The following is a 13,078-nucleotide window of genomic DNA, read 5'->3' as shown; positions in this document are numbered from 1 at the left end:
CAGAATTTCCACAAGAAATTGCTCATGGTTTTCAAATGCAAAGCCATTTCAAATCATTAGAAGAATTTGCAATAACCAATTTTCCTTCCTTGAGCTTTTCAATAACAACTACCAAGCCTTGCATGGGGATAATTTGACAGTAATTTAATCCATCACAATTTCCTAGAATTCATATTGCATGATTTATGTACTTTTTTAATTTAAAAGCCTTGATTTCTTTTAAATATTATAGTTTTGTGTATGCTTTGTTTGTGTTAAAGGGACAGTCTACACCAGAATTTTTATTGTTTTAAAAGATAGATAATCCCTTTATTACCCATTCCCCAGTTTTGCATAACCAACACAGTTATAATAATATATGTTTAACTTCTGTGATTATCTTGTATCTAAGCCTCTGCAAACTGCCCCTTTTTCAGTTCTTTTAACAGACTTGCAGTCTAGCCAATCAGTGCCTACTCCCAGATAACTTCTCGTGCACAAGCACAGTGTTATCTATTTGAAATACGTGAACTAACATCCTCTAGTGGTGAAAAACGGTTAAAATGCAATCTGAAAGAGGTGGGCTTCAAGGTCTAAGAAATTAGCATATGAACCTCCTAGGTTAAGCTTTCAACTAAGAATATCAAAAGAACAAAGCAAAATTGGTGATAAAAGCAAATTGGAAAATTGTTTAAAATTACATGCTCTATCTGAATCGTGAAAGTTTATTTTGGCCTAGACTGTCCCTTTAATAAAATTTTTATTTTTCTGGTTTAATAATAAAACAAATATCCAAATCAAATTAAAGTATACCGAATTTACACAGTTTTCATAATGATAGTGTATTAGTGCAATACGTTTTTGGATGTTTAAAAATAAGTAAATTCAAAAAAATACTCAAAATAATTTGTAATTTGTTTTTGGACAAAATTTAAAATTGACATTAAAATTAAGTTTCCATTTTGTTATTATTATTATTTGTTTGATTTTTTGTTTTTGTCAAAAATAGGATAATCGAGTGGTCTATGAGTCCATGAACAAATGAATGCATGTGACAAAAAAAATTGTTGATAGGTTCATTTGGTTACCTCCTTTACTGTAAAAGTGTGAAATACTTTTTTTTTTTGCAGTTAAGAAAGGCTTAAAGGGACAGTCTAGTCAAAATTAAACTTTCATGATTCAGATAGGGCATGCAATTTTAAACAGCTTTCCAATTTACTTTTATCATCAAATTTGCTTTGTTCTCATATGCTAATTTCTAAGCCCTTGAACGCTACCTCTTATATCAGTGCATTATTTTGACAGGTTTTCACAGCTAGACAGTGCTAGTTCATGTGTGCCATATAGATCACACTGTGCTCACTCCGTTGGAGTTATTTATGAGTCAGCACTGATTGGCTAAAATGAATGTCTGTCAAAATAACTGAAATAAGGGGGCAGTATGCAGAGGCTTAGTTACAAGGTTATCACAGAGGTAAAAAGTGTATTATTATAACCTCATTGGTTATGCAAAACTGGGGAATGGGTAATAAAGGGATTATCTATCTTTTTAAACAATAAACATTTTGGAGTAGACTGTCCCTTTAACATTTACACTATTCAAAAATGATCCAGCAATGACCTTGTCAGTTGATTCCAATTAGCCAATAAGTATGTACGCTTTACTTGTGTTTCAGCCAATCCTGACTCATAAAAAAAGTAAAAAATAAAAACAAGGAAACTGTCCTGAAGATGTTCTTCATTGGTAATAGTTAGTGAACAAATTTCATTAAAAAAATCTGAAGAACCTTATGAGTAAATATCAGACAAAACAAAAGAAAAAAATGTTTTTGTGATGAAAGATTTGACCAAAATATTTTTGACTAGTATTATTGTTTAATTAAAAATAACTCTAACACATTAAACAGCTTTGCTCTATCTTAAAGGGACATTTTAGGCAACATTGGAATCTACATGGATGCATTTCAGTTTTGAATAGAAGCATTTTTGTAATATACATGTAGCAAAAATACTTCTAAACAAAAGCTATAGCTGTTTCAAATGTATTTAAGTATGCACCGTGCACCAGCATTTTAAACACAGAACTTGCTCAGAGAGCCTAAGGTGCTTGTACCATCTGGTGAAGACTCAATTTGTTACTTGCTGACATTACACAAGCGCCATTGGTGCTCTCAGTAGCTACAGTTTATAAAATGCTGGTGCACAGAGAATATCTAGTTATGCTTTATATGCACATGCAATGAAAAATGTTAACACTAAAACAGTGAAAACTTTAACTAGAAGCATTTTTGCCAATACATTTATATTGCAAAGATGTTTATATACAAAGATGTAATACATCTATGTGCATTTAAATTTTGAACGGAATCTCCCTTGAATTAAATTAGCTATTCTATTTTTATTTTGGTTGCATATATTTTATGTCTGAAGGAATATGAAAAAAACCACACACAAATACCCTTGACCTGCCTGTGAAAGCTTGGTTCTTATAGATCTCTGTGTGTTTAAAGGATCATTAAATAGACTAGAATTGCATAAGCAATGTGTATAATAAAAATTTAATGCAGTAGCACTTACTCCTCATTTTACATTTAAAGTAGATTTTTTTTTTCTGAAAATGTTCAAAATGTGCTATAATTTGCTGGCCTCCTCTATCATGTGACAGCCACCAGCCAATCACTGACTCATATATGTATACACTGTAAACTCTTGCACACGCTCTGTAGTAGCTGGTGCCTCAGAACTTGTGCATATAAAAAGACTGTGCACAATTTCATAATGGAAGTAATTGGGAAAGTCTATTAAAACAGCATGCTCTATAAGAATCATTAAAGTTTAAATTTAACTTTACTGTCCCTTTAATAGGTTGGTTAAGAATTGAATTGCTATATATTTCATGTTCTGTATAGTTCTAGTGAAATGAAACTTTTGTACTTGAGCAGCAATAATTATAATAACATATGCTTGTATATACAATAGAAATATTAATATAATAATAATGTTTATCTTTATTAACATTTTTAAATATCTTTTGTGTTGAAAAATTGTTGTTAATATCAGAGATTTATAAAACTGGGAATATCTGATTTAAAGGGACAGCATTTAGGCAACTAGAAGATAATAGTTCATTGTATTAAAAACGGATTAAGGAATATCTTTTAAATTGGATGGCCTCTCTCAACAACCACTGGGAGTTTTATTTCTCTTTAAGTTTCATATTTACATACTTGTCTGTAGCCCATATCCTTGTATTTAAATTTGTATTATAGGAGTAGAAAAAAAATGTAATTTCAAATGACAAAATAAATGTAAAAGATGGTATTTGTAAAAATGCAATAGATTCCAGCATTTCCCAGTATACTGTCCCTTTAAGTGCTTCCTTCATGGAAACCCACTCTGTGCCTTCCACTTTCCAAACATTTGAACCATTTCTAAATGGAGCCTTTTTGCGGATGTACTTCCATGTTGTATCTGGTAGAGGGCACTGAGTTTAAGGCGAATAGATTGTTAACATTGTTTCATTATTTTGATGTTTAAACAGTATTCATGTCCTCTTAACCTTTTGTGTTAATGTTATTCACCCTGATTTAGGGGATTAGTTCTGACGTTTGCATTTTTTTATCTTATGTCAGCAACTCCAGAGAGTTTAGAAAAAAATGAGGTTGGATCCAAAACAGTGAACTTCCAAGAACCAGAGGGCACAAATGACAAATGTGGAATGGAGGATTCAGAAAGTCCAGGTAAGAGGCAACATCTCTCATATCAAGCTATAAGTCATTCTTCCTCATAAAAATGGAACAGACTAATACTTTATTTTTAGCAGCTACAGCATCAAATTAATGGCCACCTCCATGGGTCACTGTGTGAAGATGTTTCACTTTACAGTTTCATCAAGAATTCAAGCATTAGATTGGCCAGTCCCTTTATGAGTAAAAAAAAAAGCTGACACTATTACTTCATTATAATTAGTTTTAGACTAAAATATTTTATTAATATATGGGCAAGGTGCAATCTTCGAAAACAGAGTCTTTGTTACTTATTAGAATATCTGTGAAAAGCTGGTAGGAACTAAGAAGCTGACAGGAAAATTGACAATGTAGTATAACTTTAATTAATTTTTTTATGCCAAAGCAATGAACATTGCCAATTCTAACATAGTGTGATTGCACTTTTATTGCTAACTTACAGGCATTTATTAAATGTGTTTTGGCTGTTCTAAATTATTTAATTAATAGATGCTGTATCGAGCTTTAATAGCTTTCAGGGTTTTTTTTAAGATGAAGTATAAAACACCAGGGATAAACATTTGTTTTCTGAATGATACAAGATGACAGCAATATTTTTTCCCCTCTGTTTGCTTTAATTTTCTTTACAATACAGTTTTATTGTCATCTTTGTGCATCACATTTGTGATTCTTCCTCTTGGTGGCCTGTCAACTTAGTTAAGAAATTTCACTCTTGTTCCCAATGCTGACAGAGGACAGCTGCAAATAGTCCCCTGACCTGTCCCCAAGGAAATAGTTGAGATTTCATTTTCAAAGAAGAAAAACATCCAGAAAACTAAAACAAATTCATTTTAAAATCTGCGTACTGATTGTTTATTTTCTTACAGTGACTTAACATTAGATTTATTTAATCAGGAAAAAAGTGCCAAATCTTCTCTTCCATGGGATTTTTTTTAATCAAATCACATCTTATTATTTCTTTTTTTTTACCAACATGGCAAAATTACACTTTATCCTCGATTTTTAGTATTGCTTACAAACAAAATTCTAAATTTTAATAGATTTTTAAAAATATATATTTCGAATATTTGGAAATATTTGTAGGCCCTTTCATCACAATAAAAAGCATAGTTATTTTTTTTTGCATGCTATATTTATGTCAATTTTTTTTTAGTAACCACCATACAACAATTTTAACATCTATACATTATATGATGAATTTCTGATAATTATACAATTATTTATGCTCTATATATTTGTAGTAAATTACACAAGCATGTAAAAAAAAAAAAGACCACGAATGCCCAGATTTGGATACAAATATAAAATTATGAATAACATTTAAGCAAGTTAATGTAGTACATGACAAGGTGATCATTGTTAAGTATCCCTCATTATCCTTCAAAATATTACATTTAAAGTGGACACTAAATAGTTCCACTTTTCCTTATTTTAGTTGGCATTTTCCTTATTTTAGTTGGCATTTTCCTTATTTTCTGTAAAAATTACACGGTATTTGTAGTTTCCTCTTAGATTACTGTACGTGTACTAAAAGTACAGCCTATGCTATCACTTGAACAAAATTAACAATATGCATCAAAATCAGACGGAAGTACTTCGGAAAATATTTGTTTCTATGTTGGGAATAAATGGTACAATTTCTAATACAAGTTTCCAATAATTTTGTAAGGGAATTTGGAAGTGGTTTAAATGTGATTTCCCTGACATGTTTGAGATCACATGCATGCTTAGCCTCAGCACATATGACTGCACATCTGTGTTTTCAGACACAACAAACAACCTCCAGCTGACAATGTTACCATAGGCCTCTAGAGAGGAAGAACAAGACATTTGACAATCATAACCTTGGAATAATTATATCATAAAAGTTAATTGTGTGTTTATTATTAAAAAGAAATTCAAATTTATTTCCATTTCACATATAAGATTTTCATCCTAATGCCTAATGATATATTTAGTATATGTAATACTGAACCAGAGTACCATACAATCCCCCTAGAGTGCATTCAATGCATTTCATGCAGTACCTGTTAACGACTTGATATTGTATTTAACTATACAGAAGCATGTTAATGAGCAGACATGATCCTTACACAGCTTTCAATGGTCTGTTAAGCAAGTAGACAAAGTAAACATGTCTGCAACTATTACAAAGTGTTCTGAATATGATTAATTGTTGAATTCTCATTGGAAATATGAAGAGTATTATTCATCCAAGGTGGTATCATTATATTGGCAGTGAACAATGAATTGCTCAGGATTGCCTGTGTGTCCATGTTTGAATTTTAAAACACTGTTCCTTATAATTCCGAAAACCTCAGGAGGATTCAGCACTGGTCTCAGTGCCTTCCACTGAGAATTTGTGGCTTGGTTACTATGGCGACTTTGTATTTCTCTGAGAATTGCTCATATTGATCCGTGGACAGGCGTAAATAGCCAGGCTAGTGAGAAGAATAAAAGCTGTGGGCAGTACAAAAAATGACCAGGGGTTATGGGTTGGAAATAAGCTCATAGCACACACTTAAGTATAGAGAAAGAAAGCGTTTTGTTTTGTTTCTGGTTTTTGTTTTTTTGCACTTTGTGTCATTGTCTTCTTTGACTATAGACTGAAAGAAACTTGTTAGTCACTTGTCATGTCAGATCTTTGGTGCTTGTCCTGACACAGCTGTCATCCTCCCAGCTCTGTGTGCAGTTCAGGGACACACAACAAAGACCCAGCAACATGAATTATTTATTGATTCCTGTGCGGATGAAATTCTATGATAAGAAATTAAGACTTTTTTTATAAGAAAAAAAGTTGAGGTTTTGGTTGTATAAAGCTGGACTGACAGATATTTTTTTTTTCTCATAATAAAACCCTGTCCTATGTGTTGGATAGGATATAATGATAACCTTTACTTTAGTTGAGAAATTTAGCTGCATAATCTCTGCACTTCAGCTACATGTGACATTTGTAATTCTTTTTTTTTTTTGTATTTTTTATGCTGTGGGTGTATTAAAAAATCCTGTATGGAATGAGGGCTGATATTCAGATCAGCCTATAATTTTTAACGAGCAGCATTTTGCAGATGTTCAAGTTTAATAAGATTAAAGATTAAAAAAAAATCCTATTGGAAAATAAGATGAAACACCATCTTGCAAAGTGTTATGTATATATAATACTTGTGGATATCTCATATATGAACTAGAAAAAAATTCTGTTGAGCAATTCCCTTTTATCAATGAATGATATAATCTAGTTGTCATTTCTAACTTCCTCCACAAGGTGGCTCCCTAATAATCTTGCTGCTGATTGAAGAGATTGATGGTCAGGTGTTGTCAGCAATGCAATGTTGTGTGGAGAACATCTCAGAGCAGTCCTCATAGCAAGGGAATGAAAAATAAGTGGTCTCCTGCCCTTTTAGAAGTGTGAACCAACCACTCCAATTGAATCGCTTAGGAGACAATGCGCGTGATCTTTCAGTTGAAGAAGCTGAAACCTAGATAGCTATCAGGTATCACCATGAGAACAGAACTAAACCACCTAGAAGAAGTATTAGACACTTGGGGCTAGATTACGAGTGGCGTGCTAACAGTAGCGCACAAGTGATATTGTGTATTTCTCGCTTCTTTGCTTGTGACAGAAATGGCCCATGTATTACAAGTTGAAAGAAAGTTAATTTGATTGAGTGCAATCGAATTTAGCATTTGGTTAGCGCAGCTTCAGAGCTCTGGTTAACTGTTACGCAAGATAAAAAGTTGCACAAAACACATCAAAAATACATTTAATTGTAAAGTAATACTCATATTAACACTGTCTAATAATTATTTGAAAAATTGCATTAAAAAGTTGTAAGGGCTCTAAGATATGAGGTTATAGATGTGTAAAAAATGCCTGCAAAGGGCTTTTACATAGAGATACATACATAAACCTGTCTATATATGTATGTATATGTAAAGTATATATATATATATATATATATATATATATACAGTATATATACATAAGTTTATACGTCTGTACATATGTATTTATATGTGTATATATGTATTTACAGACATATACACATAAAATCACATAAATATATAAGTATACATATGTAGATATATGCATACATATACATATTTAGACAGGTTTATGTATGTATCTCTATATAAAAATGCATAGGAGTCCTTTGCAGTTACATAGCTGAAAACATGAAAAATCATATGTATGTAATATTCATATTTAATAAAGTGTTTGCTGTAAATATTTCACATTCCAATGTTCTTTCAAGTTAGGTTACCAATGGAGAATGCAATGCAACCCGACTAGCACAAAAATGAAAATCCTAGCGGAGTTTTCGCAAAATACTCTTCACTTGTAATCTAGTCATAAATGAAGTAATTTAACAATGGAATTCCAATCCATCAGAAAACCTGTCACATGTCATTTAACAAGCTTGATCTTTGAAAACTCTCTTTTTGGTCTGTTTCAAGCAATATTTCATAAACTGTTCTTACACAAGTGCTTCCTGGTTTATAACAACACTAATTGTTATTATTATTATTATTATTATTATTATTATTATTATTATTATTATTATTATTATGAAGATGATTATATATTTCAAGAAGGCAAAAAAATGTTTTAAAAAAAATGAAAATTCTGATGAATCATAAGTGACCTATGCCTAAAATTTGATATATCATAATACATATGTAATTTTTACTCTTTTATTGAGTAAACTGTAGAGTGGTGCAAATTGAGTGCTGTTTTTTATTGCTAGTAGTAAACTGCTAATTTTTACCGATTTATCCATATTTATATTTTGGGTTCATATTTTACTTTGGGCTTTGAATCAGGCTGATATAAGCTTAGTATACATTATGTTTTTCATTTGTTCTATCATTTTTATTACAAATTCAGTGCTGATACTATTTTCTTTCTTTTTTTAGATGATCTGAAACAAAATCCATGGATGTCCAAAGTATGTTATTGCAAAGTATGCTAAGGAGTGATGTGTATTTGTCTTTTAACATGAATTACTATTTTACTATTGCTTCAGACAGTAAAATAACAAAAATGCTCTAGTTTGTATTAAGCTTTCTTTCATTATATATAAAATATTCATCACACGTGTGTATATCATGAATGTAAAATTTGTTGTAAATTGATATGTAATTTTGTGACATTTACAATAGTTTTCAATAATGTCTATAGTAACTGTGAATAGCTGAAATAGTAACATTTCCATTTTGGAAAAAAAAAATGTTTTTATAATGTAAGAATCATCCTGCTACTTTGGTTATTTTGTGTTTTCCCCCCCAAAATTATATCTACAAAATACTGGAGCTACATATCTCCAAAATTAGATTGCTCCCATTATTAAAGAAAATATTTGTACATCATTTGGTCTAATTGCCAAAAATGCCAGTGCAAAGAACAGTGTTAAAATGAAGAAAACAGAAGGTCAAGACAGATTTTTCTTTTCTGTTTTTTTTTCTCTCATTTAACCATCCTCCTCCTAACATACTTCTAACATAACATGGAATTAAGAAGGCATTTTTATTGTTATTATTATTATCAGGTATTTGTAGAGTGCCAACAGATTCCACAGCGCTATAATCATAGGTGGTATACATTATAACATTTACAGGAATCAGATGAGTAGAGGGCTCTGCCTAGAGTTGCACTGTTGTAGTCGGCAATTATGAAGGCGATCTACAAACAGCTGGTCTCATAGGCTTACATTCTAAGGGGTTCAAGGGGAAAGCAATGGAGTTAGGAAAGGTTAGTGTCGGTTGAATACATCCCTGAATAGTAGTATTTAGGGAGCGCTTGAAGCTGTTAAAACTAGGGAAGAGTCTTGTGGAGCGAGGCAGGGAGTTCCACAAGATGGGAGCCAGTCTGGAGAAGTCCTGTAAATGGGAATGTGAGGAAGTAACAAGAGAGGAGGAGAGTAGGAGATCATAAGCAGAGGGAAGGGGACTGGAGGGAGAGTATCTGGAGTCAAGGTCTTAAATGTAGGGGGTAGCAGTGCAGTTGAGGGCTTTGTATGTCAGAGTGAGGATTTTGTGTTTAATCCTGGAGGCAAGAGGAAGCCAGTGAAGGGATTGGCAGAGAGGTGCAGCAGATGAAGAGCGACGTGTAAGGAAGATTTGCCTGGCAGAGTCATTCATTATGGATTGTAAAGGAGCTAGGCAGCAGCTAGGTAGACCAGACAGGACGGAGTTGCAATAGTCGAGGCGGGAAAGGATGAGAGAGTGGATTAAAATCTTAGTTGTGTCTTGTGTAAGGAAATGTCTAATTTTAGAGATGTTTTTAAGGTAGAAGCGGCAGGCTTTAGCCAAGGACTGAATGTGAGGAGTGAAAGAAAGGTCTGAGTCAAGTGTGACCCCAAGACATCAGGCATGCGGGTTAGGGGTAATGATGGAATTATCAACAGTTATAGAAAATTGGGGGGTGGAGATTTTGGAAGAAGGGGGGAAAATAAGGAGCTCAGTTTTGGAGAGATTTAGCTTAAGGTAGTGAAAAGACATCCAAGATGAGATATGAGAAATACAGTTAGTGACACGGGTTAGAGAGGTAGATTTGGGTATCATTGGCATACAAATAATATTGAAACCCGTGGGACGTTATTAAGGAACCTAATGATGACGTGTAGATTGAAAAAGAAGGGGACCGAGGACAGAGTCTTGAGGTACCCCAACAGAAAGTGGTAACGAAGCAGAGGATGCTCCAGAGAAGGCTACACTATAGGTACGGTTAGATAGATAGGATGTGAACCACGAGAGAGCTGTGTCACAGATGCTGAAGGATTGGAGGGTTTGGAGCAAAAGAGGGTGGTTGACAGTGTCAAAGGCTGCAGACAAATCAAGGAGGATAAGCAGAGAGAAGTGGCCTTTGGATTTTGCTGTAAGTAGGTCATTGGTAACCTTGACAATTGCTGTCTCTGTGGAGTGATGGGGACAGAATCCAGATTGCAGTGGGTCAAGAAGAGAGTTTAGTGCAAGGAATTGGGATAGACGTGCATATACTAGCTTTCCAAGGAGCTTTGAGGCAAGAGGGAGTAGGGAAATAGGGCGGTAGTTGGATGGGGAGGTTGGATTGAGGGAAGGTTTTTTGAGGATAGGTGTGATCAGTGCATGTTTTAGAGATGAGGGAAATATACCAGTGCTGAGGGAGAGGTTGAAAATGTGTGTGAGTATAGGGGTAAGGGTAGAAGAGAGGGAGGGGAGTAGCTGTGAGGGGATGGGGTCGAGGGGACAGGTAGTGAGGTGGGAGGACAGTATAAGGGCAGAAACTTCTTCCTCAGTAACAGGGGCAAAAGAGCTAAATTGATGGCTATTTGGGTTTTGGATGGCTGTGTGCTTTTCAGGGGGTGGGGGATTGGTAGTATGTTGAGAGCCCATTTAATTTCTGATGGAGTCAATTTTGTTATTGAAGTGGTTGGCAAAACCTTGAGCTGAGAGAGAAGTTGTATTAGGAGGTGGGGGTGGGCTGAGAAGAGTATTGGACATGGAAAACAGACGTTTTGGGTTAGAGGAAAGAGTAGAGATGAGATTAGAGAAGTATAAAGATTAAGGGCAGAATAGTAGGAGTTCAAGATGAACTTGTAGTGAAGAAAGTCAGCTGAACCCTGAGATTGTTATGTAATTACAGTCACATGTTTAATCAACTTATCTCAGGCAAGTTGGCTGATTATCCTTTTATATATAAAAATTAATGATAATCAGAATGAACATGTTGCTTTTAATTTATTTATATTTCATATTTAAGAAATGTAATAAGGAAAGGACAGATATTCATTAAAAAAAATGTTGTTTTTTTTAATCAACATAATGATTTCTTGAAGGAAGATCTCTATTGAATGTCCCAACATATATTTAATAAAGTTTAGTTAGATTATTTTTTTTTACTTTATGTTTTATGTTAACCTAGAAACCCATAAAATCCAGACTTTGATGTGCCTTTCCTCCAATGATTTGAACATTATTATTTAGGCTTTATTAAGGTACAGTTTAGGTTAGTTAATACAGGTCACAAGTTCCTATCTATATATATAAAAGCATTGCTATATTATTATTATTTGTTTTAAACGGTAAAACAATTTTTCTCTATTCTACTTTTTACTAGTTAAAACAATATTAAGTAATTAATTGTGCTGGGTTTTAAGCCATGATTTTTTTTATTGAAATGCAATTTATATGGTTATTCAAAATAAAAAAATACTAACTGGTGCACCATTACACATTTTAAAATGTGTGCTATGAAACTTTAAAGGGACATGAAACCCACATTTTTTCTTTAATGATTCAGATAGAGAATATAATTTTAAACAACTTTCTAATTTACTTTTATTCTCTTGTTATAATTTATTGAAGGAGCAGCAATGCACTAATGGTTTCTAACTGGACACATGTGTGAGCCAATCACAATCGACATATATATGTAGCCACCAATCAACAGCTAGAATCTAGGTTCTGTGCTGCTCCTGAGCTTGTCTAGATAAACATTTCAGCAAAGGATAACAAGAGAAGGAAGCAAATTAAATAATAGAAGTTAAATGGAAAGTTGTTTAAAATTGTATTCTCTATCTGAATCATGAAAGAAAATTTTTGGGTTTCATGTCCCTTTAAAGCTACACATATTTTTATAATTATATTTCTATATAATGTCTAACAAGCGTTGTACTACCAGAACTTGTTATTCCTGCAAGCCAAAAATAAAATATGAATTCCTACTTGCTTGTTTTATTATTATTATTATTAATGATAATTTAAATAAATAAAAAAAAAAATAGAAGTTTGTTTGCATATGACTGCACTGGAAGCCTGACTGAAAAATTACGACTGGAAAATTGTGTCCTAAGGCAAGCAATAGAATTATTGTGTAGAAAATTAGCAAATCTAGGCAAGTATACCCACTCTGTATACATGTTTTTACCAATGCACCAGGGAACTCTGGGTAAGATATGCAAATATCATGTTTGATCTCCACTATAAGTCCATTCCGTATTTTGTGTATGTCTAGGGTGATTACATAAGCCTGTGCACCATTTACTTTTTTTCCAGTTTGTTTGATTGAAAGCTTGCATTGTTTGGCTTTTTGGTATTTGAAAACATGTTTCAGTGAGCAGTAGAGTCCCAGGCCTCATTTGTACATAATCACACACTTCTAGTGAGGTTTGCAGTAAATGTAAACATCTTTTACTTACCCTTTTTATGCAGAAATATATTTAATATGTTTTACTGCTGCTATTTAATATACATGATAGTTAAAAAAGTAGTAATATGTTCCATTAAACTTTATCTTGGCTCTATTCTTCCATTATACAGCCCATTTCTATCTATATGGGTCAAGTATAGCACATTGCATCAAACCAAGAAAT

At 33.0% G+C, this 13,078-nt stretch overlaps 1 protein-coding gene across 1 annotated transcript in view; it reads left to right on the top strand.

Annotated features, from left to right (window-relative positions):
* Positions 1 to 12,396, top strand: part of WDR72 (WD repeat domain 72) — a 430,783-nt gene extending 418,387 nt beyond the window's left edge. The window contains exons 19-20 of the mRNA XM_053717490.1: positions 3,612 to 3,719; positions 8,643 to 12,396. Coding sequence (XP_053573465.1) covers positions 3,612 to 3,719; positions 8,643 to 8,698 — 164 coding nt within the window. The 3' untranslated portion in view covers positions 8,699 to 12,396. The remainder of the gene's footprint in view (positions 1 to 3,611; positions 3,720 to 8,642) is intronic.
* The last annotated feature ends 682 nt before the right edge of the window (positions 12,397 to 13,078 follow it).

Source organism: Bombina bombina, chromosome 6 (genome assembly GCF_027579735.1).
Source record: "Bombina bombina isolate aBomBom1 chromosome 6, aBomBom1.pri, whole genome shotgun sequence".
Lineage (NCBI taxonomy): Eukaryota > Metazoa > Chordata > Amphibia > Anura > Bombinatoridae > Bombina > Bombina bombina.
This window is presented reverse-complemented; position numbering and strand designations above follow the sequence as displayed.